Source organism: Sturnus vulgaris, chromosome 4 (assembly GCF_052056855.1).
Source record: "Sturnus vulgaris isolate bStuVul1 chromosome 4, bStuVul1.hap1, whole genome shotgun sequence".
Lineage (NCBI taxonomy): Eukaryota > Metazoa > Chordata > Aves > Passeriformes > Sturnidae > Sturnus > Sturnus vulgaris.
This window is the reverse complement of record NC_142246.1, coordinates 73003612-73031547: the sequence shown is the minus strand read 5'-3', so window position 1 is coordinate 73031547 and position 27936 is coordinate 73003612. Positions and strand designations below refer to the sequence as shown.

Here is a 27936-nt window from a genome sequence, read left to right as displayed (position 1 = left end):
AAGTAAAGAGGCTGTATCACTTAGGTGAATAGTTGTCACTTCAGCCATGTGAAGACAGATTATTTTAGGGACAGTTAAAATCCAAATCAAGTTATTTTGCACTGTGCTTAGGAAAGGAAGCTCTTAGTCCAACTTGTGTTCTAACAGATGTTGCAGTGTAATGGAGGCAGTCCAGTCAAGGGTAAATGTCCCTGAGCCCATGGACTGGGAGCTGTGCTAATTCTACTCACAGCCCAGCAGCTGTGGCCCTGTCACTGATGGTTTTGAGGTGCTCAGTGCTGTTTGCCAGGATTGATGTTCTCAGCCATGGGCAAAAACCAAAGGTGGGATGTCACAGGGGACAAGTGACTGTTAGGGCTTGTTTTTGTTCAAGATATGGGAATCCAGCATTGAGAGATCTTGCTGAGTTGGGTTGGTTTTTTGCCCCCAGATTCCCACAGATAATATTTCATCTGCTTGAGCTTTGTACAATAACAGACTGTTTTTGGATTACAGCACCAGATCAGAGAAATTGTGACATGGAGGATGCTGCTGGTTGTATCCCAACCAGCACCAGTCCTGCCTGGGGGCCAGGTTGGCTTGAGGTGTTGTAGGAGCTGGCAAAATAAGTCAGGCTGCTGCTCTCCCACAGCCTTCAACCAAGCCCTGAATAAAGTGATGATGTAAAGCAAGGCTTGATTCACACTTGATTTTTTTTTTTTTTTTTTTTTTTTTTTTTTTTTTTTTTTTTTTTTTTTTTTTTTTTTTTTGTTAGTGTTGCAGGGCGCTCACCACTGAAATCTCCTTTGAAGCCCCAAGAACCAGGTGTTTCATCCCGAGAAAAAGAACTAGAGGTAAGTTTTTCTGGGATGGGGAGGATTTCTTTCAATTGCAGTCAGCCTGCAAACCACAGTTGTCCTGTGTTTGGGCAGCTGGCTTGGACAGCTCTTAAAATTACTGAGTTAGTTTGAATAGAAGTCCCAGAATAGGACTGAAATAGCTGAGGAGGGATTAATGGATTGTAGGGGTTTTGTGTATTATTGGAGAGTTCAGGGAGGTGATAACTTTGGCTCTTGTAGCAATTACACCTATGAGTGATGTAGAGCTGCTTCCTGAGAATTTGGCTCCTTCCTTTCCAGACTGCTCTGTATGGCAAGCTGCTGACTGTTAGACAGAAGGTGGCTAATGAGAAGGAAATTCCTCCAGCTCTCTTGGCAACCAATAAGATCCTGGTGGAGATGGCCCAGATAAGGTAAAGCAGCCAGCATGCAGACACTTTGTACAAACTGGGGAGCTTGTCACAAATTCCCTTTCCTGCTTCTGTTGGGAGAGTGGAGGCATCTCAAGTCCCTCCCCCAGCTATTACAAGGCATTAGGCAGCAATATTTTGGGAATGTCTTATGTTGTTGCCTTCTTCATCCTAAACCAGGCCTACGAGCATTGAGAACCTGAAGAAAATTGATGGTGTGTCTGAAGCCAAGTCCACCATGTTGATGCCTCTCCTGGCTGAAATTAAGGATTTCTGCCAAGTAAATGGTTTGCAGGTATGATGAACTCAAGTGTCTGCTCCTTGGCAGGAGCCTTAAGGATGGGATTTGTCCTGCAGCTGTTGGACTCCATGGAGTTCTGTTTCTGTTTGACAAAAAAATAATACTTTATTCTAGCAGTGGGAATCAAGAGCATGCTTCATTTTTTAGTTGTTTTCAGGGCTTGTATGTAGAGAAAGTTTAGCTCAAATGGAGAAGTTTCCCATGCAGATTGAATGCCACAGTTTGTTCTGATGGAGTAGTTTCACGTGGAATGAGGAATACTTAAGATGATGTGTTGGCCTAGGCACTATGTTCTGGCTGGTTTTCTTTTCCAAGCTCCTTAGATGACACCATGCTGGCTTCAGTAAGATGAAAACATACGGTGGGTGTCCATCTGGATTCCCTCCTTTCTTTAGTTTTCCCTCTCTTCTTAATTTTTTTTTTTCTTTTAAGAACATGGAGTTGTGGTCAAAGCCAACCTCCAGAGAGCTGAATGATTCTGTTGGTGTTATTTTTGTCAGATAACTTCAGATACTGGGAGGGCGATCCACTGGTTGTCACTGGGATACAATTAACTTAATTCTGCTTTATCTCGCTTAGACCGACACATTCCCTACGTCTGAATCAAAGGTTCAGAAAGAAGCATCTCCCTGGAAGTGTGCTAGAGCCCTTTCTCCCTCAGAGGAGGTCACATATATCCTGTTCCAAAAGAAAAATTACTCTCTGGTAAGCTCTTGGCTGTGGAGGTTTTTGCTTTTCTGAAAATTGACAGCAGGGATGCTTGGTCTAGACGAGGGGGATGTGCAAGTTCTCTTAAATCCTCTGCACAGTGCTGGATAGGTTACTTTAAAATTCTGAGGCAATACCTATCCTGGGAAATGGCAAATCCTCTTACCTCTCAAGTGGTGGTATGGAAAACTGAGGTGGGATACAGTGAGTCTTTAATTCCAGAGTAAGCAACTCAAGTTGCTTTGGCTTTTGCTTTGCCCCTCACAAGACTATGGGTCAAGTGGTCCCCAAGTTAAAAATTTACCTAAGGATGAACTAACAAGAAATAATTGTACAATTACTAATGGGCAACTTGATACTCTGTGTCCACTAATCCCGATGATATGCACAGTGTGTGTATTCCCTGTGGAGAAATGAGTAGAAACTTGAAATATGCTTTTTTCAAGAGTACGAGATTCCAGTTGGAAATCTGTCCTTGAGAAAAAACAAGTCTGGGTCAACCAAGTTGGAGATGCTTTTCTTCAAGGCAAATGTTTTAAGAGGAGAATTCATCCAACATGTGAAAATCAGGGGGAATTTGTTTTGGTGCTGCTATCCATGTTCTGCATGGATATTCTGTCTTATAGGAGTATAATGCACCTGAGAGGTCAGGTGCACCACAGCTCCTTTATCTCAGCTAAGTTCAAGGTGAGGTGTTGCACTCGAGCTGTGCAGTTTTGAGAGAGAAACACACCTGACAAGCTGGAAAAGAAATGAGAGAGCTGTCAGGAATAATGCAGTGTTCTGGGAAGCTTTGTTGTGCTGCCGTGTGCCCGCGTCTCTGGATTGTTTTTTGGGAATGACACTTGTGCCACGTGAGTCCCCTGTGCCTTTGTGTCCCCAGGAGGCCATAAGTGAGTGCAGATCTCTGCCCCTTGCTGTGGTTGGCACTCACCTGTGCCAGGCCCTGAGAGCTGGCTATGCTGTGAGCCTGGAGAGAGCAGGTTTGACTCCTGCAGTTCAGAGGGTCCTTAGGGACGTTATCCACAGTCCTCCCATTAACTCAGGTAAGCATCACTGACCTCAGCTGAAGCTTCTTGTGCCTGTAAGGCTGGGGCAGTGCCAGGGTCACTGCTTTCCTTTCAGGGTTCAGCTGTAAAATAACACCATCCTGATCCATAACAATGGGGAAGACCTTTATAAATCCTTTGGCTCTATTGTATGGAGATGATTGAGGCATCCCTCTTAAATCTATATTTACTTAAATGTTTTTGAAAAAAAACATCGGCCTGACAAAGTATTTCTGTAAGTACTGGCATCCTCAGAAAACACACTGGGAATTTGTCACATGATCTCACAAGTCAAACCCATATGTTTTTATCTTCTTAGCTTTTCTATGCCTTAATCCATGCTGTGCTTCAATGAGGTGCAATTAATGTATTTTACAATATAGAAAAACTGAATCAGGGGCAAGAAGCTTAAATAATAATATTGTATTTATATTTTTTCCAAGACACTGCCAAAATTCAAGAAATTAGAAAACTTACTCCTACAAATATTCATCTGTATCTGATCAAGATGATGATTGCACTATTGGAGCAAGAGGAGAGAAATAAATCTCAGGATGTCTTGGGTATCAAAAGAAGGTTGGTGTGGCCTGAAGGGCAGCAGGGAAAAACAGGAGCAGATCAAGAAAGCAGGCAAGGTGACTTGTGGATTAAAATACAGGTTAGTAAAAGAAGGTTATAAAACTGTTCCTCTGTAAAATCATATTTTCTGTGTAGGAACAGACTAACAGAATGTTGTTGGTGTTTTGAGCAGTGCTCTGTCTCATCTTCCCAATCCATCTCTCGCTCAGTTTTGAGTAGAACTGCCTCCTCCTCAGAGGAGTGCTCAGAGCAGAAACTGAGGATTCTTTTGGGACAAGTGTTGACCTAGGAAGAGGTCAGACCTGTGCAGCTTAGCTGTGATTTGTTACATACATTACAAGTTCTTCCCAGTATGAAAACTTGGATATGCTCATTCCTTCCCAGCAACCGAATCCAAGTTGTGCTCTTGCTTTGTTTCTGTGCGTTGCTACATAACCAACCTGATGTGGGAAAAGAGGTTCTCCTACTATGCAGGAAAGTGAAGAGGATGAAAAATCCAGAGGCAATTCCAGCCAGCAGTGTCTCAGCCCTTGGTTTCCCTATATTGCTTGAAACTGCTGGGCACAGCCTGATGACAAGTGTCTCCTGAAGGACACGTCTTGGGAAATAAGGAGGTCTTTGCTGTTTGAGAAAATCCAGGATAGTCTGAGCCCTCTGCTGGCCTCTGTGACCCCAAATCCCAGCTCAGCACCTTGTACAAAGGACACCTTGCACTGAGTGGCACCTGGTGGGAATGGTCAAAAGAAATATCGTGCTCCAAATCCTGCTACCTGTGCTGGGATTTCAGATCTGTTCCCTACAGGCCTTTAGGCTGATTTCTTAAACGCTGGCTCAAACCACTTTTCAAGCATGGCCATTTGGCCAATTTGATTTTCGTGCTTCCCTGAGTGCTGTTTTGTTTCTGCAATATCTCTGTCAGAGCCTTCTTTTTCCTGCAGTTGACCTCCTGACAGTCCAATTGTCTGAGCACTGATCACACTTTTCCCTGCTACTGTTAGCTCCTGGAGCTAATAGTGAGAATGACATGCTATTAGTAATCAAATTAACATAATCCAAAGGAAGAGACTGCAAATCCAAAAACTAATCCAAACAGTCTTTGTTTACTTCTCCTTTAGAAGATATCCTAGTTCTACTAATTCTCTGTAGTGAACAGTTGTAAATCTCTTAATGGATTTTCTTGGATTTGAATGGCCTGACATTGCTGCTGCTTTTACAGGGTAATGGGATCAATCCAGCATCCAAGGAAGGAGCAGAAAAAACCCATCTGCATGTGGTGCCTTTGGCTTCGGTAAACAGATGTTCTTACTCTAATAAAGCATGTGGTAAACTTGCCATTAGTGAGGATTTTGGTAACATAGGGATGTGTAGCTGATGCAAAAATGTCAGCATGACTGCTGCAACCTGTGAGCAGCAGGATGATATAAAAAACATGAGTTAATATCTCTGTGCCCACTGTGCTGTTTTTAACTGACACTTCAGCTGTAAAGACACATTTGAAAACACAACACTTGCGAGTCAGAAGTAAATATTTCAAGTTTTCAGAGCCATAGAAATGGGGAAATGTTTTTCTTAACTTAAAAACAAGGCCCGAGTACAATTTCCAGTTGCTGTATGTTTGAAATGCACAAACTTCACTCCCTCAAATTTTATTGTGGTGGAATAATTAAGTAACAGGCAGTGCCCTCATTAAGTAGAGGTTTTGGGACTTGGTTGATGAGGGACTGTGACCCAAGTAACACTGTGCTTCCTTTCTGTGGCAGGGGAAGGCTGCAGGGAGCATGGATGCCAGGCAGGCAGGGAGCAGGGGGGCAGCAGGCTTCTCAAAGCCCATCACCCCGGCCTCTTCCAACCAGCCTACCCTGGATCCCGAGGAGGAGGAGCTCTTTGGGGACTCTGAGCCAAAGGTGAGACTGCAGGAGCACAGCCCACACCTGCAGATTGGGGTGGGCATCTCCAACAACCCAACTCTCAGCTTCTCTCGGGGTTCCAGACTGTGGCTAAGACCTTGCCAGCTCATTGCTCTCATCGACATCACTGAGGCAGTGATGCCATGTTGCTTTTATTGTCCTTGCTGTGTCCAAATATCCCACTTGGATAGCAAGAGACTGCCACAGGAAACTTTTCCCCCAGTACATTTTGTCAGCTATTTCGTGACAGATGCTTCCAACGTTTTAAGAGGACATTTGGTTCCTTTTTTTTTTTTTCTTTTAAGTACAGGGTTCTGTGAGGCTGTGCTGATCACATTAAGGATTTTTGCATTGGTGTCTATAGGAACGCAAGCTGTATGAGCAGACATTAAGGGTTTTTATTTAAAAGGGAGCTCCTGTCTCTGATTCTCTTGTTGAATCCCTTTGCTTCAGTTTGAAGCTGGATATTCCTGTGAGTGCAAATCGTTCTCAGCTTTGATTCTCAGAGTTTGATTCTTAGTGCTTTAGATACTTGAGTAAGGTGTTGGATTAAAGTGAGGCACAAGCCTTCCCTGAACAGTTTGGACAGTTCATGGCTCCAGCTGAGCTGAGGAGCAGAGCTGTGTGAGTGGGCCAGGCTGTCCATGTGCGGTTGCCTCCACGTTTGTGCCTTTGTTTCCTTCCAGAACTCGCATCCCCCTGTGAAGAGGAGGGTGCCAGAATGGTTTGGGACCTCAGCAGAAACAGCTGACCCTGTCAACCAGACCAAGAAATGCAGAACAGAAACCAGAAAAGGCATTTTCAGTTGAATGTGGATATCAAGATGACTTGTTTTTTTATCTTCTTTACTACCACGAGCATTATCTGCACAGACTGTTGCTTCACAGGGGCTTTAATTTCCCCTGTGCTCCTCTGCATTATTGCTGCTGCTGCTTCTTCTCTTCCTCAAGCAGCACTTTTAGGACTTTTTCACTGTGTGAAATGGGATGTTAATAAAGAGATTTACAGAAATAGCCGCTTTCTCTGTGTGTGTGTGTGTGTGTGTATGCGCGCGTGGCGGGGGCTGGGGGCGGGCAGCCCCGGGCCGCGTTGCCATGGCGACGGGCGCGCCGTTTCCGGGGCGGGGCCTTGGCGCGGGGGCTGCCGGGAGCGGCATGGCTCGCTAGGCGGCGGCGGCGCGCGGGTGAGCGGGCGCGCGCGGGGGCCGCCGTGAGGGGACGGGGCCGGGACCGAGATTGGGACCGGGACGGGAGCGGAGAGGGGCACGTGGGAGCGGCTTCCCCCGTCTGTGCGCGGGTTACAGGGGCGGCGAGGCACCGGCATCCTCCGCTTCTTGGTTTCCGGTCGCCTGCCCGCCGCTTTGCCACTTTGTTCCGTCCTGCCGGTGGCCGTGAGGTCCCTCGTTAAGCTGGTGGCAGAGCTTTCCTACCCTGCTGTGGCCGTGAGGGCCGGCGCAGCATTCCCATTCACACTCGGTAAGGTGCCGGTAGTGCACTGACACCTTCACTCTGTTATCGAAGTCCATATTCGGGAAAAGGAGGAGCGAACAAGAAATAAATTGCTCCCCGGGGATGTGGTCACAGCACCAATCCTGCCACAGGTCACGGAGCGCTTGGACAGCACTCCCGGGCCCAGAGTGGGATTCTTGGCGTGTCCTGTGTAGGGCCAAGAATTGGACTCTGCCGGGACCCTATAGGTCCCAGCGAACTCAGCATATTCCGTGATAAACAGATATTTTTGCTCCTGAGTACCTCAGTGACGCCGACACCTTTTTCTCGCCTTTTCCCTCTGGCAGAATCATGGACCCCAGCTTGCTGAGGGAGCGGGAGCTGTTCAAAAAGCGAGCCCTCTCCACACCGGCCGTAGAGAAACGCCCAGCACTCTCCTCCGACTCCTCTGCCTCCAAGAAGAAGAAGGCCAAGGTAGAACAAGGGGGCTCCTCCAGCTCAAAACAAAACACAGGTGGGTGGAACTCTCCTGTCCGGCAACTGCTTGGTGTTTACCACTGTTTGCTTTTAAGCTATGCTTTATTAATGTGAATAACGCTGTATCTGTGAGTTTTACGAGTAGCTGTTGTCTCTCGTAAATTGCCACTTTTGTTAAGAAAGTCACTTGTACAAAGTGAAAAACCCATTCCCCGCTGTGCATATGTGTTAAGCCTCATCCTGTGGCTTGTTTGCTGTTGCTCCATTGGAGGAATTGCTGCTGCCAGAACTATTCACGTGAAACTGTGCTTTGGTTTGTGGGTTTCAGCGCTCGCTGGACAGGCAGTAGCTGTGGTGTCATTCCTTCTGTCTATGTCTGCCATGTTGTATAGGGCCTGGAGCAGCCTGGAAGGTGTCCCCATGGCAGGGGATTGGAGCTGGATGATCTTTAGGCTCCTTTCTGGCCCAAACCATTCCATGATCCTGTGATTATTTCTGGCAAGAGAGCACATTTAGCTAACTCTACGTTGAAGGGTGTTCATATATGAGATACATTTTGTAAGGTGCATTTTGTCTGCCATGCGTGTTGTAATTAGCAGTTGTCCTTGTTTTACCTGGGAGCTAAGCTTTGCTCATGAGCAGCAGGCATTCCAGAGGTTTCTGCCTGTTTTACTGAGGAGTTGTGGCGTTTTCCTGTGCACTGTGGCACTGACAATGTGTCTCTCAGTATCAAATAAGCAGTTAATAAAGCAGCACCAAAAATAGTGGGAGCGTGTGGAAAGTGCAGCACTGGGGAGAGGATTTGCTCCGAAAGCAGTGGCAGTTCTCAAGTGCACTTTAAAGGTCAGATCAAATGCCAGGAGTTACTAAACCACAAAATACCCTGTTGTTCAAACTCAGTCCGTGCTCATATTTTGAATAGTACCACACGTGGCTCTCTCCTAAACTCTAAAAGAAACAATAGAGCTAAAAACAACAGAGAAAAACGTCAGGGAGTTTGAGAGGAGTGAAGCATCTTCTGTCCCGGGGGAACAGTCAGGAATTTGGGTATGTGTCTGCAGCTTCTCAGGCACCAAATAAAGTATCAGCCAGACATTCTAAAATAAATCAAGGGAGGCCGGGTTTCCATCCATCCCTTTTTCACACTCTCCAAACAAAACAAAATTCTACGTGGAATATCCGAAGCTGCGTCACTGGGGTGAGCGGGGTTTGCTGGGAAGAAGGGATGGGGAGCGAGGAGGAGGGCAGAGGGTACAAATGTGAGTCTGATCTGGAGGATTTGAGCAGATAAAGAAGGTTTCGTTCTGTTTCTGTGGTTTTGGTGGGCTGAGGGTTTCTTTAAGTGATTTTGTGGCTGTCAGACAATCTGCTTACACAAAGAAGGACCCAGTGTGGCTCTGAGGAAATAAACTTGATCTTTTATACTGCTGGCTGCATTCCAGGCAGTACCAGAAAGGTTCCAGGGTTTCTACAACATTTTTGTGCTGCAGAGTCGAAATCCATTGCCTCAAAACCCGCTTTTTATTTCGTTTGCCAGATTGGCAGGTGCCTGTCGGGATATGTGTGTGTGTGTCAGAGATGGGTCTGGGGAGGTGGAGTAAAAACCTGATGTTGAGAAATCCCTGTCCCACCGCCCCAAAGAAACAAACTACGGTGGTCAGTCCTAGTTTTGTTATACAGTGGCCACAGAGGTGATAAATGGAGTCACAGTGTTTGTGTGTTGGCACTGATAGTCCCTGGGTGTGTAGTGCCCACAGATCCCCCCTCTCTGTGGTTCTGTGACTCAGAGAACCTGGCCTTGTCACTTTTTGGGGGAGGAGAGGTATGGAGACCATGCTAATCTTCAAATGACTACCCAGCTAAATCTGGGTCTGTTAAGTCTGGCTCTAAGCTTCCCACTGCTCCTACAGCCACTTCTATACAGACTTTACTATCATTATTTCAACAAGTTATTGTGGAAAATTCAAAGCTAGTTGTTCAGAATAGGAACTGGAAAATAAATGAAATTAATCAAGTCTGGTTTTGTTTCATTTTATTAATCAATATTAAACTGTGGCTGTGGTCTTTGTCTTAAGACCTTTGTCTCAGTGGTCTCTGCCAACAGTAGTCAAGAGCCGAAATCTTCAGGGGTTGTTTTGTGGGAAAGAATCATCCTGAGTCTTCTCTGGTTCTGTGCAAGGGAACACCTTTGTCTTCTGTTCCTTGTGCCCACAGCCGTTCCCCTTTGCAGACCTGTGAAATAAATTTGTCATTCCGTGTGCTTCTCGGGAAGGCATTGCCACAGCAGCAGAGGCTGGCGTGTTGCACACGCTGCCCTCTTGTGCGCAGCCATGATGGGCATTTTGTGGGAATGCCTAAAGTGCCCAGAGCATTTGCTTTTAGGAAAGAGGCATTAACTCAGTGCATCCCGATGGCTACTCTGGCTCCTTGAGCAGGGCTTTCCAGTGTGAGGCTGTCTCATACAGCAGAGGGTAAGGTGTCATCGTTATCGCCACTGACATTATCTTCATCATACATCTTGGTGTGAGTCCCGAATTATCTTGTTCTTGGGGCATTGGCTTCCGTCAGTTGTGCTTTTCATTTTGAACTTGAAGCATTCTCTGCACGGGGGAGTGATCCTGGCCAAACTTCACTGTGAGAAGTGTGTCTGAGATGAATGGCTGTGAGGATATGTGACTGCAGGAGGGAGTTTGCTTCTCCAGGCAATTCACTGGACTAGCTGTGCTAGTTCATAGTGCTCTGGGTGTCTTGTGACTCCATCTCACCAACCAGGAGCAGCACGTGTCAGTTAGCAAGTCTTCCACTGTGTCCAGTTCTTCTGGAGCTTAGTCATGCTCATCCTGAGAGGGATTGATATATATTAAAAAAAAATGAGATCATTGTAGGTACTGGGCATAGCACAAAGGTTTTTCAGACGTGGATGGACTGTGAGGTCACTTATCGCTGTGTCCATTTAGGTGGGTTTTGTTTCCCTCATGACAGGAATGTTTTCTGGGATTAATACAGTTAAATAACTTGTCCCGTGTGTAGCTTTGCTCTGGGACATTTCTGTGTGGGTTCAGGAGTGTGAAGGACTTGCCAGGAATTACTGATGGCCACACTGTTGGACAGTTACTACAGTTGTCATTTGTAACTGCAAAACTTGAATGGTCTTGAAAATCACAGGCACAACACAGCTACAGAGGACTGATGAGCCAGAGGTGTGAGAGTTCTGTGGTCAGGACATGAGGAAGGGGTGCTTGTGAGCTCTGGGTGGTGTCAGCAGGCAGATGAAGTGAAGTGAGCTTCTCTTGTGCAAAGTGAAGCTGTCCTCTCTAGCACAGGGCTGATCCCAGCGTGGCCTCCTGTGTGGAACATGTTGGCACCTGAAAGCAGCCCATGGGCTGGGTGACATCCCCCTCTTCAGTGGGGGAGGTCTGTGGCCCATCTCCCTGCATTCTTGGCAAGAACTCCACCAGTTCCAGTTTGGCTTTGAAAGTTGGGATAGGGATGATACATCCAGCATGTCCAGCTCCCTGTAGTGTTGTGGTTGCCACAGAAGCAGCAGCCTTGGGGCAGAGTTGTTCTTTTCCAGCAGGATTTTTGGAAAGGGTCAGATATTCTGAAGGTAATGGGTTACACAGGTCTCCACACCCTGAAATTGTCCAGACTGCATATGAAGCAAGGGGAGAAGAGTTCCCTGGAACTGGAGAAAGTGGGGAAAGAAAGAATCAAACTACCCTAAGGAGGACCAGAAAAGACCATTTTAGGGATGCATTTCTTGTTGGCTTAGTTTTGCTCCCACCACCCTCTCCTCTAAAAGCAAGAAGCCCATAATAAAGAGTGCTGCCAAAGGCTAGAATTCACCCCATCCTCTCCTGCCCGAAGGGTCTCTTGCCGTTCAACCCTTCTCTCCCAACTTTTTTGTCACCCCTTCTCCGTCTGTGCTGTCCCTGTGTGGTTGATTCGGTGGGACAGCACTTCTGTCTTTGCACTGAATGTGATCAGACTGTTGAACATTTTATAAATGTTTTCTTCAGTTAAGCAACACGGTTTTATGCATGTTAGGCAACACTCGTTTGGTCAGGTAGACAAAATTCTATGCTAGTCACTCGATATAAACAGCAAAAGTTCATCTAAAAACAAAAATATTTTTCCCTCCCATAACACTTGAGTAGATTGTCTTTCTGCTAAGCACTTGGAAAGCCTTTGCCAATTATTCCAGCTCACATCCAGAGATAAAATTGCAATCGTGGCTATTTAAGTCCAAAAGAAAAAAGCTCATGACTTGCTCGTTTGTAAGGTACAAGAGGCTTCATTGGGGGGTGTCAAACCAAGTTCTCCAAGTGCAGGTGCTCAGTGCTTCCTACACCACCTCTGTCTCACGCTTCCTGAAGCTGTTCATCATGGCCCTGACAGGATTGGGCTCATTCTCCAAGTCTTTCACTGTTTTGTTTTTTGCACAGCAGCAACAGTCCAGCAGTTCATACAGGAAAGCCAAGACCACCAGGGAAACTACAGTGAAGATGAATATAATCAGGATAACAAAGCAGGCAGTGTTCCAGTTGTCATGGAAAGGGTAAATTTTTTGCACTTGGAAGCCCAGATACTGGGAAATGGATGTAGTAGTCTCATTCCAGTGAGTGCCGTTGAGGGTTGCCATTCTTGAAGAGCTGTCTGAGTATGCTCACTGGCACAGATCTGAGAGCTGAAACACAAAAACAAAGCTGTTGAGAACTCTGTCAGTCAAAGACATGCTGTGATATTTATCACAGATTGGATCTACTTAGACTAAGTGCTCAAAGTTTCTATGAGTATGCATTGTTGCATACTCATATTTACTCACCAAAATATCAAACTCTAGGTATATACCTGGAGTGATAGGATCAGTACATTTGTTTTGGCTGGTTCATCATCTAGTTCATGCAGGCATCATGTGGTGTAAGTTATTCAGGAATGAGAGCTTTGCTTCTTTATTTCAATTATATGCACAAACAAAGGTTACAAACTGGATTTTCAAGGTGTACACTGGTTTCAAGCACCTGTCCAACGTCAGTCTTGAGGCTGGCACCTGCATGGTGTGAAAGGCCTTATTATTTTGGAATTGCCTGTTAGCACAGACTTGTTCACCTGCAAAGCTCTCTTGTCTTTAGGAGGGCAGATTTTCTGACCTGTTTGTTCCCCTGCTCTCTCACTACTGAGTAGCTTGTGCTGGAGAAATTTGGTGGCACTGAGAGTGTTTGGAAATCTTGTTTGTGGTGCCGTAGTCACTGGGGTGGGCAACAAGGAAAATCCAGCCCTTTCTGAGGACTCCTTATTTCTTATTTTCACCTCTGCCTATCCCTGGCCCCAACACTGTTTGTGCCATCCAGCAGAGGAAGAGGCTGCTCTGTGGTGTGGGGGGAGATGAAGCAAATCTGCTTCAGCAAATCTGCCTTTGGTCTATAGTCTAATGTCATAAAAATTGTCCGAGGAGCTACGGTAACTTCTGCTTATCTGCTGTGGCTGTAGGGCGTCGTAATAACCTTTGAATCCCTCAGGCAATTTACAGCTGGGTGTGGGAGGAGGAGATCAAGTCAAGTCTCCATATTTCCTTGAGGAAGTAGCAAAGGAGTCTTTAGGTGGAGAATGGTGGTGATGGTGTCTACTAAAGCAGTCTGAGCACCTGTCCTTATTTCTGTGAAATTATTAAAGAATAGGATGTAGTGAAAACCAGGATCATGCTGCCAAACCAGCTTGTGATCTATGTCTTATTTTTCTTTTGTTCAAATATTATACCTTTTGTTCTTTATCCTTCTGTCTTTAATGGATTTAAATTGAAATGGAAGAGCTTTGTTGCTGGCAAGGTCCCTGGCATTAGCGTTCCATAGACATTTACTGGAGCAGTTGCAGTAACTTGCTGTTTCCTCTGTTAAATCTGTAGCTGAGTACACAAATTAGTAATTGAATACACAAACTATGACTGAGATGGATGGGATTAATTAAGTTGTTTGTGGGTTTTTTTCCTTAAACAAAAGTTTACAGAGCAAATCCAAGCTAAAAATACTCCTGGCTTCAAGAGAGTGGCTTGATTTGGTCACAGTCTGGGAAAGAAACTCAGCCAACCTGTTAAGGCGCTAAAAATCGTGAGGGTTTTTGAAGGGGTGGCTTGAAGACTTATTTTAAAATCCATGAGAGAAAGAGAGAGGGGGGAGCTGAATAAAAGGATTTGGAGTCCTCTTTGAGGAGTAATTAAAATAAGCAGGATTTAATTGTGTATTTTAAATGGCAAGAGGATACCTTTGGGAAAGAAAAGAGTTTTGTTTTGAACTTCGTACAATCTGTTACACGTAAGTTTGTTCACTCTGTAAACATCAGGCACAAAAATAGACTGTTTCTGTGATGCAAAATTTAGTAATTTTAGAGGTTTTTTTCCATTTATATTGCTCGAAGTGATGAAGATCTGGGGCCACTGGAAGGATTGGTCGGATCTGCAGTGTGTAGCCAGGAGCCTTCGCCAGCACAGCTCTCTGCCAAGGCAGTGGCTCCGTTCCCAAGAGGAGAGGAGCGTCTTGGGCACGGCGCGGCCAGGCAGGAGCAGCACGGCGCAGTGCAGCAGCCAGCCCCTTCCCACTCCATCAGGGCAGCCATTCCCTTCCCACTGCACAGCCACCATCAGGGCAGCAGCTCGCACAGTGGAGAGATGTTTGTCTTTATGCCAGGAGGTGGAATTTAATGCTCCTCGAGGAGGAGGATGGTGATTCCTTAGATTTGAATGAGGCGAGGCAGATAAAGATCAGCTGCTCTTTGCTGTAATTATTAAAACACAAGGCTGAAGGAGCTGTTGCTGACTGTTCAGAATTAAAACAGCACTAATGAGATTAGTGTCCTTGAAAGCTGTCAGAAATGGGCTGGTTTCCTGCAGTTTTACTGATTTTGTAACGGCACACTTCAGATTCATATCATCAGCCGGTCTAATTTGCAATCAAGTCAGCAATTGTATGTATCCAAAATGCAGTGACCTAAATATTTAATGAAGTGGTTCCTCTAATATCTGCACTAGGTTTTAATTTAAAAGCATTAGCATCTTTGGGTACTGCAGAGGAGCAGCTTTATTTGAAATCATATTCATGGAGCAGAGGGAAATGACTGGCAGAAAATCCTTTTAATGCAGCACTGAGGAAGTCCTGTTTAAGAAAGCACTGAGCAGACATCTCGGGGTAAAAGCATTTACAAATCTCAGGTGCATTCCAACCTGGCTGTTTGCATTATATCCATGGCTGCTCCAGTATTTCCAAAGATAACAGCAGGCAATGGGATTTTCTCCCTACCCAGTGTATACCACATTTCTAGAACAGGTTTCTCTTCCACACACAGAGATCTCTTTTAGGCAGCCTAATCTACGGAATACCCCCTGGGAGGTAACATTTCTCACGTTTCAGCTGGAGCTGTCTTTGTTTTAAGGAGAACCCTTTCGCTGTCATTTCTGTGAAAATACATAGAATCAGTCACAAGGAACGTGAGGCTGCAGGAAACCAGCCACCTCCCCTGTAAGGACAAAATCCATTTTGTTTGCTGAATCTTGGCTTGTGGTGTTAGCTTTGCTGTAAGATGGAGTGGTCATCAATTTTCCATTAGTGCACAGATGGTGAAAGTGCTTGTCTGATCGTGCAAGACAAGCTCCTCCGCGTTCAGCGGGATAAACCCTGCTCAGCCTAGAGAAAAATCATCCTGATTCCAAGAAGCTTTTACAGGTTCTCAGCTTACAGGCATATTTTCTTTCAGTAATCAAGATAAACCTCAGAGAATGTTATAAAATGATACACACCTACCTCTTGTGTGAAAGGATGCTGAGAGAGCGCCGTTCTGGTCCCTTTTTTTAGTGCAGCCTATGGCACAGCTAAGATGGAGCTTTCCTTCCATTGGCCAGAGCACGATGCTGCTGACAACTTCCTTTGTGCTCATTTGCATCAAGCCCTCAACCCCAGGAGTAAATCATTCATAAATATGACTCTTACTGTCTGGAATAAAAGCAAACTCCTCCCTGTTCTTGTTTTTTTGGGATGGGATGAGCTCGTTAGCAGAGGAGCGCGCTGGGAGCGCTCGTTGGCCACGACCCCGCTCTGCTTTGTGCTGGGATCAGCCATCAAACCGTGACGTTTGAAGTGTTAATATCTGCAGATTTCCAGCCTCACTGTGGGGTTAGATTCTCTTGTCATGAACTGTAGCAGGCTGCAACCAGGCAGATTAAACAAGATAATCTTCCTGATTCAATTGACAGAACAAAAACATGATAAGTCATATTGACTGTTTGTTGTACCTCTGAATATATTTTGGTTGCTTTAGATCTCTCATTGCATCTTTTTTTTTTTTCTGGTTATTTATAAGATGTCCTACATAGACATTAATTTTTAATCTTAAAAGGGAACCCTTTAGGGGAAAATCCCTATGGACCACATCTTCGGGGGGAACTGGCTTTTGATTTTCCTCCTTTTACCATCTTAATTTAGTAACCAGAATAAAATATTCTTCTGTAGCTGGAGTTACACTAATTCTTCTACGTTAATTTTAGAATTGTTGTGCTGTGTAAAGCCTCTAAGGCGATGTCATGTAACAGCTTCACGATTCTGTTCTTTTCTCTCCCTTCACTGATTTTTCCACAGAAGTAATAGGAGCTCCATATCTCTGAGATAGCTGTTGTCCTGTCAGATGTGCTTAGAAATCATTAGAGGGTTAAACAATCCCCATGGTGAAAAAGAGATGATGTTCTTTTTTCTGGAGTAGTTGAAATTCCAAAAAACTGTTGCCATTAGATTTTAGCAATGTTGTGCTGATAATGAACCTGTGGCTTGTGATAGTGGTTTGTGGATATTTGTGTTTATCGTGCTATGCTAAGAGCTGACGTTAATGAAATGGTCATTAACAACCTTGCAAGAATTTTTGAAACAAAATGATAGCAAACCTCATGATAAAGACAACCACAGTTGACAACAGAGGGGGTTCTAAGTTGTTGTTCCAGTGGTGCAACGCACCAGGTTGAATTGGTTTGCATTTGCATGGGTCCATTTAATAAATTCTCCACTGGAGCTACTTTAAACTATATTTTTTAAAAAAATCACAGCCTTCCTTTACCTGCTCTGTAACCACTGAGTGCCTTTTGGGAAGAAGGGAAGCTCTCTGCCCCCATTGCAGCAGCAGGGAAGGTATTGGTGGAGCAAATGCAGTGCATTATTTCAGCGTGAATTAATGTAGTGTAAATGATTATGGGATGTTAAGCCACCGAATTAAACGTGTTCTCTTGTGGCAGCAACTCTGCAGTCACTTGCTGCTTTCCTAACTTTTTATTTGTGGAGTTGTGCTCAGAGATGTTCCAGAGCTGTGTCCTCTGGGTCTGGATCAAGATGTGTGCAAGGACTCACCTGAGCGTGGCTGCTTCTACCCCTCCTGTTTCTGTCCATAGTTGTCATTTCAGAAGCTGCTGCAAGTAGAGTGAGAATGTGATGGACCTCAGAGCCAACAGGAAGGTATCAAAGCATCCTCTAATTGTTTGTTTTCTTTCTTTGTAGATCACAGCAATGGATCATTTAACTTGAAAGCCCTTTCAGGAGGCTCTGGCTACAAGTTTGGAGTCCTTGCTAAAATAGTGAATTATATGAAGGTACGGTGTTTTGGTGTAAAATGATACTGTTTTTAAATACTTGTAATTATCTCTTGTCCTGTGGTACATGAAAAATGCTCAATGTTTCAACCTCTGAAATTTTTTTACTGCAAGAGTGGGAATTTCAGGGAACTGCTTGTTAAATTCCAAGTGCTGTCAGTAAATGAAATTATCAGCATATTGTTCCATAACTGAAATCCTAATTATCCCAGGTCACTTTACAACCAAGATAACGGGGCTTATTTGTAGGAATTTCAAGATGCTGTCAGGTTTTGGGATTCATGGTCTATTGATCAAAATGAAGTGTAATTTGGTGCCAATCTTAGTTATTTGTTGGTGATTGAGTTGCTGAATAAAGGGAGAAGAGAACTGTAATATATAATATAATGCTGTTTGCTTTTCCAGACCCGGCACCAGCGTGGTGATACACATCCATTAACCCTGGAAGAGATCCTGGATGAAACACAGCATTTAGATATTGGACTCAAACAGAAACAATGGTTAATGAGCGAGGTAAAGAAAACACGGTATTCAGATTTTCATTAAAGAATTCTGATAGACCTGAATTACACACTTGTATTAAATTATTAAATATCTAATCCCTCCTTCAAGAAACTGCTAAGTCAGACTGTAACATTCCTTGCTGCCAGCACTAATATTCTGGGGAACAGAAACCTCTGCTCTGGCAGTGTTGGTTGTGAGGGAAGCTTGACTGGGCTGAAGTCTTTGAAAAGGTAGCTCCGGGTTTCTTCTATAATGAACCAGAGTATAAAAAGGGAATGGAAGAGCTCCTCCCAAGAAGCTGAGCTTTTGCCAGATGAGAAAAGGTAAACAAATACCCTGCAGCACCAAAATTGGATCCCTACTCTGTTAGAGGTGCTCTGTGTCCCAGTGAATTATGCCTAGGTTGGATGATCTGGGATCCAAGGATTTAAAATCCATTTAAAATCAAACCTCCAGCCTGGCAGCTGTAACATGTGGCTCATGTGCTCAGAAACACCCCAGAAAAAAAGTAGTGAGTGTCTGCACTGTTTCAAGGTTTGAAATTTCTGTCCCTGTTACAGGCTCTAGTCAACAATCCGAAAATAGAAGTTGTGGATGGGAAGTATGCTTTCAAACCCAAGTACAACCTGAAAGACAAAAAGGCTCTGCTCAGGCTCTTGGACAAGCATGACCAGCGAGGCCTGGGAGGAATCCTTCTGGAAGACATCGAGGAAGGGCTGCCCAATGCACAGAAAGCCATCAAGGTGAGGAACATGTCTGCACTTCAGCTGGTTCACTTCTCAGAGCGAAGAGAGACACTGAGGCAGTTTTCTCATGAGTTGTTTCTGTTCTTTTGATAACTCAGAAGCTCTTTCAGCAGATCTCATGTTGTGGCTTTTTCTGTATTCCATCCTTTACGTTCAGATTTGCCTTGATGTCTCAGCACACCTCTCAGAGCTCTTTCTCACAAAAGACTCCTCATCTCCCACATTCCAAAATTCCTGTAGGCATTTAGTTATGCTTTCACACCTTGACCTCAGTCCTCTGAATCTCATTTTTGATTTATTGGTGTACTCGTGTGTTTCTTGGCAGTTACTTTGCAGCTTCTCCAGTTTGTTGTTGCTTTTTGTAGCACAAGGTCTGGCTCTGTTGGAATTGGAGACCATCAGCTTGGAAGCGAAGTGATTTTGAGTTTTCTTTTGCATTTGTTTTTGAGGCTTTAGGGGACCAGATCATCTTTGTTAATCGCCCTGATAAGAAGAAAATTCTTTTCTACAATGACAAGAGCTGTCACTTTGCTGTGGACGAAGGTAGGTGTTGTTTTCACGTAGGTTTCCATGACAGTTGATCTGAATTCATCTTAAGCACCTCTGTGTATAAGCAGCCTTGAGGTAGAGCAGTGTTTTAAGATGGTAATGAAATATTAGGTGTGTCCAGATGTGAGGGGAATGTTTATATTTTATATTAACATGAGGCTAATGAGACCAGCAAGTGAGTCCAGGGTAATATCCTCTGCTTTATGATGGGTCCATTGGAACATGGCACCAGGAATCCAAGAGTTGTCCTCAAAAGCAGCAGTACAGAAGAGATTAAAAACCACCTCACTGTGAATAAAATGGCACCTGACATTTTGCTGCTTAAGGGGAAGCCAGAAAAACCCAAAAGAATGATTTGTGGGTGCAAGATTTTTGTTGGGTTTTTTTTTCCAGATTTTTAACCATGTGCCTTTTATTGGTGAATGCAGCAAGAAGCCATAATTGGAACAGAAGGAGGAAGCACAGAGGGATGAGATGTGAGCAAAATTCTTGAGAAGGGACTGGTTACAGCTGGGAAGAGAGCACAGATCAGGGACAGTGCTGCTGCCCAGGGCTGGAGTGGATTTGAGGTTTCACAAGTTCAGCGTCTTTGCTGTGTCACAAATAGTGGTAAAATCCTCTGGTGCCATTTTATGCACAGAAATTAATTAATTATGGAAATCAGGGTGTGTTCCAGTTATGATGTTAGTGTCAACATCAGGTGTCTGTAAATGCACATCTTCTGTGTCAGAAGATCTTAATTTGAATGACTTAATGACGCTGAATACTTTCTGTTGTTAATGTATTGTTGTTGTAACATGACACATAAAGCCATTGCATCACACAGCATCACAGTATGTATGGTAAAAAAAGAGTTTTGATACAGATTTGAGCTGCTCTACTTACAGGACCACAGGGGGATGCATAAAGATCTTTCTTTCTTTGCCTGTCTCCAAGGGAATCTTTATTTCCAGTAGAATTTAGCAACTGAAGATGTGTATCATTGACTGTTTGTTATGTACTGAGAGTACACACTTGTAATCTCAGTAATAATAGTTTTGTTTCACAAAGGTGATTAAGTAGAGCATCTACAGCATTTAAAAATACAAAAAATATTTCAAAAGGTTGAAGTGAATTTCTTTTTAAACAATAATTTCTCTCGTTTCTTGGTAGCAGCAGTGAAACTACATGCAAAATGCAGAATGGATTCACTGGGGAATTTTTGATTTCCAAATGTTTAGGAGTTTACCATGAGCCCTGTCATTCTTTTGAGGTAGTGACTCTTCAGTCTATCAGCCCGAAGTTTTTGGGGGTGTGAACATGGCCAAAACATTTAGAAATCACTGCTCTTGCAGTAACTTTTGAGACAGAGCTTTTAAGTTTTAGCCACTGGTTGTATCATGGTCGTGTTGCTAAATGAATGTTTTTTCTTGTGCAATTTTTTCCAGATAGCAGGAACCCAGCCATAGTAGAAGAGTTATCAGAAGGAGGTCAGGAATAACTGTGAAAATTCATAACAGAGCCCATTTTGTAAAGATATAGACAGAGGTATCAGGCAGCCAGGATAAATCCCAGGCTCTTCTTACACGAGACATGTTGTAGCACACCTGCGATTGCTTAGGAGCCAAAAAAAAGGGTTTTTAACCTCTTCCTCCCTCTTATAGCAAGCTATTGCTGTCAGAGGGAGGAAGAGGTTAAAAAACCCCTTTAAAGTGCCTGGCCTCCTGCTGAAGGAAGGCATTTAAGCCTGCAGTGTGTGTCCTGAAGGGATCCAGCCTGCAGTGTTTGTAGTTCAAGGTGCCTCTGCTCCCTTTTATCCGCAGGTGGCAGCAGCTTCCCACCCGAGCCAGAAGTGATGTTTTGTTGTTGCTCTGTTCCTGCTGCTTTTGGTTTTCCTTCTGATGCTTTGTTCTGAGAGGGGGGCAAAAATATTTTCTCTTTTGTGACTATTGTGATCTTCCTGCATATGCCACAGTGCTGGGTTCATCCCTGAGTAGATTCACTCACTGACTGCAGCTGGAGCAGGTCTTTTTTCCAACCATGTTATCCTGTGACGAAGGAAAGCCGTCTTTCCCGAGCAGCTTTGCTTTAGGATTCTTTCCAGAGCAGCAGAAGGGTGTCTCTTAGGGAGTCACTGGCAGAATTGTCTGTGCACAGGATGAGTTATGACACGTCTCTGCCTTAGCAATGCTATTGCAGCTCATTATCTCCGGCAACGTTAAAATGAAGTTTTTAAAAGACTGCAAAATAAGCCTTGAAGTGTTGGCAGACTCTTTGATCTAGCAGCCGATGACAGTTCAAAATATGTTTCTAGTTTAATGTTTATCCTCAGAAATAAGGTCTCTGTGCTCCTCGGTGCACAGTGCTGCCGTACGACATCTCAGCTCAGAGCATGTGTTGGCTGAGGTTGATAGCCTTGAAAAGTCGGGTGTCCTCTCCCACTGCTGCCTGAGCTCCATCAGCAGAGAAAGAGGAGCTGCCAGGGCAATTTGGAGCTCGCTGCCTGGAGTAGTGGGAGGACCTGCTTTCTGGCAGTGCCTGCCTCTGCCCTTGATGGCTGAACAAGCTTTTCTTTCTCCCCCTGTGAAAATAAATCCCAATGTATCGCAGCAACTGAGCGCTGCCTATATATCGTGATCTCAAGGGTACTGGAGAAGGTTTTAGCAGTAAGGAACGGCTTTTGTTCTTCCTTTTATGTGATTAGCCAAGGAAGGTTCAGATTGCATGTGTTCCTTCTGGACTTCCTGGCTAATTAATCTACTGTCAGTGGTGGGGAGCTGAAAGTGTTTATAAAAGCAGGGCCAGATTTCAGGTGCTTCAGCCAAGTCAAGCGCTGCCTTTTTGTGCTGGGGCGAAGCACTTTGCATGTGAACAAGGCTTTCACCCCTGTGCTGAATGCTGAAAGGCCAGTTTGATTGCCTGACTGCTAGAGATGGTATCTTTCCCAGCTGAATGCATTACAGGAAGTATTTTCCTGCTAAAAAATTCGGATACTCAGTTATTTTAAAATTCTTCCTAAGCCTTTGAAGGGCTCTAGGGAATGGCCAAAGCTTCTTAAATTTAACATTGTAAAAACTGCTTGAGATCAGTGCTGACTTACGGCTATGGTGGTCCAGGGACAGCACAGATTTATCAAGCACTTTTTCCCTCTGGTTAATTCCAGTGCTGTATTCCCTGAGACTGTTAGGACTGGTGTCTCTTCCCTTCTACACTGTTATTGTCTGTTTTTGTCCTTTGCTCAGCTTTTGGCTTGGCTCACTGAAGGTTTTTAAGCTGTTTTTAATCTCTGGCAGATTTTATTACCTGTGTGATGTATCAGTTTATCCCCACAACCATCTCAACCTTTCTGCAAGAGCAGGTGAGGCAGGCAGAAGTGCTGGATAAGCCTCTCCAAAGTCACCAGGCAGTCATTTACCCATGACTTCATTCCCCAAATGTAAGCATTTACAGAAAGGAAGTGTGTTAGAGTATAATCACTCAGGGAATGTCAGTGCAAATTGTTTTCATCTATGAGGCACCTTGTGATGCTGTAAAATCAAGGTAACTGTGCATCCTTACCCCTTGGGTATTTCAGAGAGAGAAGGTGTCTGCAAGATCTTTGTTACGCTGCCCTCTGCTTAGCTCTGTGTTGGTTCCTGCTGGTCAGAGCCCATTGTTTTGAGTCTGTGCACGCAGACTTCACGTTGCTGGAGATGTCAGCAAACATCTCAGCTGGCTTTTCAGCCAACTCCTGGTCTCATTTCCTCCTCTCAGTACTCAAAAGACCAGAATTTAGCTCTCTGGAGGAGTGAGGAAGCAGCCTGTGAGCAGTGTTGATTCTGTCCAGTTTCTGAGTTAAAATGTTTTAGTGATCAGATTGCAAGATATTGTGTATAGGATTTGTTCATGACACTTGCCTCAGTACTGGGATCACAGCTTTCTGCCTCTTCTCAGGAAGATCTGCATTGGAATCAGGACTTGAAAGCTCTGTGAAAAATGCAAATCTCCATGAGGGTTCAAAGCACCTGCATGGCTTTGACCAGAAACTCTTGGGAAATGTCTCCCCTGAGGATTTTGTCTGGGCTCTGTCTTGTCAAAGCAGCCTAAGCCCTGCAGATATTGTCAGCTTGCCTGAGTGCAGCCTGCTGTGGTCAGGTGAAGCCTTGCTGTCCTTTTGTCCTCCTGTAGCCATTTTATTTTATTCTGCCTGATGCATAAAATAATTTAGTGGCTCTGAGAGAAGAGTTTGTCACCTTTTCTGTACTGTGACAGTGTCAAGATCACCCGGCAGTGAACAGGACACAGAGCAGGAAAGTGGAATGTGCTCTGTCATCATAATGGCTGCAGGCACCACAGGAATGCATACATCCCAACCTGTTCTCCATGGCTGGCTGGAGCAGGCCAGCATGTGGGGAGCTTCCTGCTCCAACCATCCATCCCCTTCCACTCCCTCCTCACACCAGCACTGAGCTCCTGTCCACAGAGAAAAGAAACAGCCTTGTGAAAAATGGATCTGGGATGTTGAAGCCTTCCCTAGGAGCTGCCTTCTGCTGCTGTTGTCTGCTCTTCAGACACACAGCCAAGGCCAGGGTGGCAGCATTTCCGATTCTTCTCAAGGAAACCAAGGAAAATCTTTCCCTGTGGCAGGTCAAAGGTATATTTTCTGAGGTGCAGGAGTACCACAGCTCCAAATGCAGAGGGTTGTTTCTTGAGAGCTTGTAGTTATTGCCAGCTTTTCCCACAGGTTCTCATATTTCAGAGGGGATGTCACAATAATTCAGAGAGTGTATTCCCAAGGTCTAAACTTTCCCTGGCTGATAGGGGCATAGTCCTTGGAGACATAAAAACCTGACAGGTAATGTGTAAATGGTTCAATGCCAGCCATCCAGCTGCTCTCTTTCTTCAGACCTTGCATTTAGCCCAGTGTCTGGTGTTACACCGAGTCCGTTTTGTGATGATGGATCTCCCTTTCCTTTTAGATGTCACACTAAGTGCAGACAGCTCATATGTACTGAAGGGTGGCAGCTCCCTGTGCTTCTCCACCTTTATCCTGTACTTTTAGTTCCAAACCAGTCCTTCAATATGGAGTGTATCCGTGTTGTTGTGACTCCCTCTTTCCTGGGCAGTGAAGTATTTTAAAGCCCATGGAGCTCCAGCATGGGAAGAAGATTCTTTTGCAATTACTGCAATCAAAGCAGTAGTGCTGAAAGCAGCCTGATCTATGGAGGAGTTTTTAAATGGAGTTGCAGAATATGATACAGTGACTCTGGTGGGGCCAATTAGTGGATTAAATTATCTGTATGTAAAGTCCATTTTAGCTCTGCAGTTTTGGATCTTGATGCCTGTTCCATTTGTATTTCTTGGCCGAGTTTAAAAGGTGGATGTGAAGCTGGAGTGATGTTATAACCATGGCACTACAAGAAATGCAGAGCACTGTAGTTAGATATTAACTGTGATCTGCACTTCTGTGCATTGCTGATCCCTGAAGAGCTGACCATTTATTTTCTAGTGTTTAATTTTTCACTTCTGTTCCCCAGAAGAATGTAGACTGGTTTAACCTTAAGCACCTGTCCTCAGCGTTCCTTTTTTTTTGCACCAGGGCATATTTGTCCATATATCCTGAACTCTAGTGAGGAGACACCTTTGTTTGCAGAGGATGTTATAAATAAGAGCACAAACCCTCTCCACCTGCTGCAGCAGGATGAGGTGAGGGATGATCTGTGATAGCAGGCACTGCTGAAAGCCTGGAATCCCCCTCAAAATGGATGAGCAGATGGAGAACGTCTTGACTACGGTGTCAGTCCTTGCATTAAGGGATGTGCACACTGATCCCAGGGTGCTGGATAGCCTCTGTGAGAAACAGGCTGTGAGCTATCTCCCTGTAACCAAGAGTGGTGTTTTGACAGGTTTTGGTCCTCTTCAAAACCACCAAAAATGAACAGTTGTTCTTCACTGGTGAAATTCTTTTCTTTTGTTTCCTGGAAAGCTGGGACAGTCTCTTACTGTAGGCAACAGGAAGAAGAGAACCGCCTGAGACTCGATGCGTGTATTTGCATAGGAAAACAAGGTGCCTTAGGTAGGGAATTGTTCCAAGGGCAGGACCCGGGTTGGTTTTGTACACTCCCATTTGGTTGCAGTGTGCCCAGAGCCGGGGTGTCTGTGGCAAACGGGCACTGGAGCATCCCATTCCCTGCTGCACGGGACAGATCCTTAAGCATGCAGAGGTTGTGGTTGTTTTGACAACTGTATACTAAATTTATCTGGAAATAAAAGGAAAAATTTAGTCTTGCCTTGCTATGTGTGCCTCGTGTTTTATTTATAGTTTGTTAGCCAGACCTGCTGACAGGATGTATCTTAACTCCCTGCCTGGGGAATGAAGGGAGGTAGGATCGTACCAGCCGCTGCCTGGAGAAGGCATTCCAGAGGCTCTGTGAAACTTTACGTGAGGCTGAAAGTGTGCAGGCAGATGGCAGCTGCTCTAATTAAGACTTACTGTCTCTGTCTGTTTTCCTGCTGCTGTGGTTTTTAAGGTGTCTCTCTTCTTTTTAATACCAGAGGAATTTTAGTACTTTGTTATCTGTAGAGCATGGTATGGATCATATTGCAGTGATAAACGAGCTCAGAGCCACTCAAGTAAATGTCTTGAACCTTCAGTAAATTAGAAGACGGGATGACAATTCTCCCAAGTCGGTTGCAGCTGAAGATGTGTAAATGAAGTTGCCGTTTATGGTTAGTGATTGCCCTTCATAAGGATCTGTGAAACTCATTCACAGCCTACACAGCTCTAAGAGATTCCAGGCTAAAAGAGACTCTCATAACAAATAAAAGCACTGGTTGCCTCCGGGTGCTCCTGATGCTCGAGTGCAGTTTAGCTTGAGGGTGTTTTGTTGTTGTTTTGTTGGTTGGGGTTTCATCTTTTCGGGTTTTGGGTGGTTTTTGGCAGTGCATCAGCATTTGGAACGGGTAAGGGCTGTGCTGAGTGAGTGCCTGCTGGCGGTGACAGACTGACGTGCCAGAATGTTTCAGTGTTTGAAATCAAGTCTCTCTCCTTCCCCTCCTCTGGGGTCTTTGCCCAGGGTTTGCTCACTGGGATATAAAACCGGGTTTGTCGTTGCAGAATTCCAGAAGCTGTGGAGGAGCATTCCCGTGGATTCTATGGATGAGGAGAAGATAGAAGAGTATCTGAAACGACAGGGTATTTCTTCCATGCAAGAAACCGGACCAAAGAAAATAGTAAGAGATACAAATTATAGATCTTCCTAGGAAATCCCCCCCTTCCTGATCCCGCAGTGTTAATTCCAAAACGTTTTGGTGAGCCTATGCACGGCTTTGTGGAGCTTGGGGAAGTGTGACCGGTGTTAAAAACTGGAAAAACCAAGTGCTGCAGCCAGCAGCCAGTGATTTTAATGACTCGTTAAAGCCAGTGAAACTAATCCGAGCAGCATCAAAAGAGGACAAACCCCAGGAATCCCTGTGAGCTCCACGGTGGAAGCTTCTGCTTCAAGTTGTACAATGCATCAAGTGTAGTAGTATTTTGGGAGGAGGGTGGGGGGGTTTAACTTTTCTGCTAAACAGCTTTGAAATCCTGATGGGATTGTGGATAGAACTGTGGGGCACATACCTGCTTCTGTAGCTGCAGTTACGAATGCCAGCTTTACTACTGTGCCTGGGATACCGTGGCTCCGCTCTGTCCCCAGGGTCATCTCCCTGCCTGGATTGGAATTGGATGCTGTTGCTTCTCCAGGAGCCAGCACTTCCCTTCCCTGCCCACCCCTGGTTCTGGCAGAGCTCGTCTTTGGCAGCAGTGGTGACCAGCACGGTGTCAGGTCAGATGTCCCAGATCTTCTGACTCCTGTTTGTTTCCTCTTGCAGGCTCCCATTCAGAGGAGGAAGAAACCTGCTTCTCAGAAGAAACGCCGGTTTAAGACTCACAATGACCACTTGGTTGGAGTATTAAAAGATTACTCTGATGTGGTTCCTGGCAAGCAGTGAGCGGTTGAATTCTGGAGCAAGCGCGCGTTTCTAGATGGGCTTTGTGCTGCTGGGGCTCGGTGTCTGCTCACAGAAGGACTGACTGTATATAATAATGTGATGTGTTTCCCCCACCCCAGCAACTGCCGAGGTGAAACAGGTCAGTTTAAGAGCAAGTATGAGCTACTAAATTTAGAGGTGAATTTAATTAGCTAATGGGAAACGTGTCTTTTGAGTAAGAGGTTTTCACTAGTTGCCTGTTGGCATAGGGTGATAAATGGTGCTCAGCATGTAATGCAGGAATTCCTGCTCAGTGCTTAACTCTGCTTTTACATTGCTTAATGGGTATTTACCTGGAATTACTTACAAGGGGCTTTCTAGTGGGATTGAATACCGCATTTGTTTTACCTATTTCAGGGAAACCTTTTCCTAAAATCACTGCAGGCAAAGTTTCTTTCACAGTCAAATACACCCACGGTTTGTGTGCTTCTTCCTTGCCGTGGGACTAAGCTTTACTGAAAGGAGGTGTTATCTGAGACTCAAACTCGGAAAACCCCCTCTCCCGAAGTCCCAGCAGGCTGTGGGATGGGATGCAGCCAGAGCTTCCTAATGTTAATTAGGAATTGCCCTTGGCGATATCTCCTCAGTGTTGTGGGTACAAGTGTGTTGCACGTTCTGCTCTGTGCACAGGAGGAAATAAAACGACGGTGTAATACTGAAGTGGTTTTTTTCTTTTAAGTAATAAATTTACAATGCAGGTTACCAGTGTTGCTTCCTTAAAGAATGAGAGAATCGGCAACTTTTGTGCTTGTTGAGTTTTCCTTTTCATGGAGGTAAAGGAATCTTTGCTATATTTTTATCCTCTCAGTGACTTACTGTTCAGGGCTAACGCTGT

The 27936-nt window shown here is 44.8% G+C and overlaps 3 protein-coding genes across 11 annotated transcripts in view; 2 read left to right on the top strand and 1 right to left on the bottom strand.

Moving 5' to 3' along the window:
- Positions 1-6785, top strand: part of WRN (WRN RecQ like helicase) — a 29040-nt gene extending 22255 nt beyond the window's left edge. For 6 of the 7 annotated variants that reach the window (XM_088164310.1, XM_088164311.1, XM_088164313.1 and 3 more), the window contains exons 28-36: positions 755-833; positions 1119-1231; positions 1409-1523; positions 2109-2234; positions 3121-3283; positions 3730-3944; positions 5082-5153; positions 5626-5769; positions 6459-6785. In XM_088164310.1, coding sequence (XP_088020436.1) covers positions 755-833; positions 1119-1231; positions 1409-1523; positions 2109-2234; positions 3121-3283; positions 3730-3944; positions 5082-5153; positions 5626-5769; positions 6459-6581 — 1150 coding nt within the window. In that variant the 3' untranslated portion in view covers positions 6582-6785. The remainder of the gene's footprint in view (positions 1-754; positions 834-1118; positions 1232-1408; positions 1524-2108; positions 2235-3120; positions 3284-3729; positions 3945-5081; positions 5154-5625; positions 5770-6458) is intronic. The other variant, XM_088164314.1, reaches the window with a different exon arrangement.
- Positions 6786-6888: 103 nt separating this feature from the next.
- GTF2E2 (general transcription factor IIE subunit 2) lies at positions 6889-27803 on the top strand. 2 transcript variants are annotated; one of them, XM_014884937.2, is made up of 8 exons: positions 6889-6955; positions 7568-7734; positions 17222-17313; positions 17719-17826; positions 18378-18560; positions 19013-19106; positions 26188-26303; positions 26943-27803. In XM_014884937.2, exons 2-8 carry the CDS (start codon positions 7572-7574, stop codon positions 27060-27062), a joined length of 876 nt encoding a protein of 291 aa, XP_014740423.1. In that variant the 5' UTR covers positions 6889-6955; positions 7568-7571; the 3' UTR covers positions 27063-27803. The 2 variants fall into 2 exon arrangements, with proteins under 2 accessions (XP_014740423.1, XP_088020430.1); XM_088164304.1 differs by lacking the exon at positions 6889-6955 and adding an exon at positions 7144-7247.
- Positions 11908-15627, bottom strand: SMIM18 (small integral membrane protein 18). 2 transcript variants are annotated; one of them, XM_088164305.1, is made up of 2 exons: positions 15488-15627; positions 11908-12384 (listed from the first exon to the last, which is right to left on the bottom strand). In XM_088164305.1, exon 2 carries the CDS (start codon positions 12337-12339, stop codon positions 12043-12045), a length of 297 nt encoding a protein of 98 aa, XP_088020431.1. In that variant the 5' UTR covers positions 12340-12384; positions 15488-15627; the 3' UTR covers positions 11908-12042. The 2 variants fall into 2 exon arrangements, with proteins under 2 accessions (XP_088020431.1, XP_088020432.1); XM_088164306.1 differs by having other exon boundaries at positions 15484-15612.
- Positions 27804-27936: the final 133 nt, after the last annotated feature.

Bases quoted from the DNA above. Each gene is read 5' to 3' on its own strand.
- GTF2E2 (XM_014884937.2), top strand. From the start codon at position 7,572: ATGGACCCCAGCTTGCTGAGGGAGCGGGAGCTGTTCAAAAAGCGAGCC. The intron at 7,735-17,221 runs GTGGGTGGAACT...CTTTCTTTGTAG, and splicing joins CAGCTCAAAACAAAACACAG to ATCACAGCAATGGATCATTT. The intron at 17,827-18,377 runs GTAAAGAAAACA...TCCCTGTTACAG, and splicing joins AACAATGGTTAATGAGCGAG to GCTCTAGTCAACAATCCGAA.
- SMIM18 (XM_088164305.1), bottom strand. From the start codon at position 12,339: ATGGCAACCCTCAACGGCACTCACTGGAATGAGACTACTACATCCATT.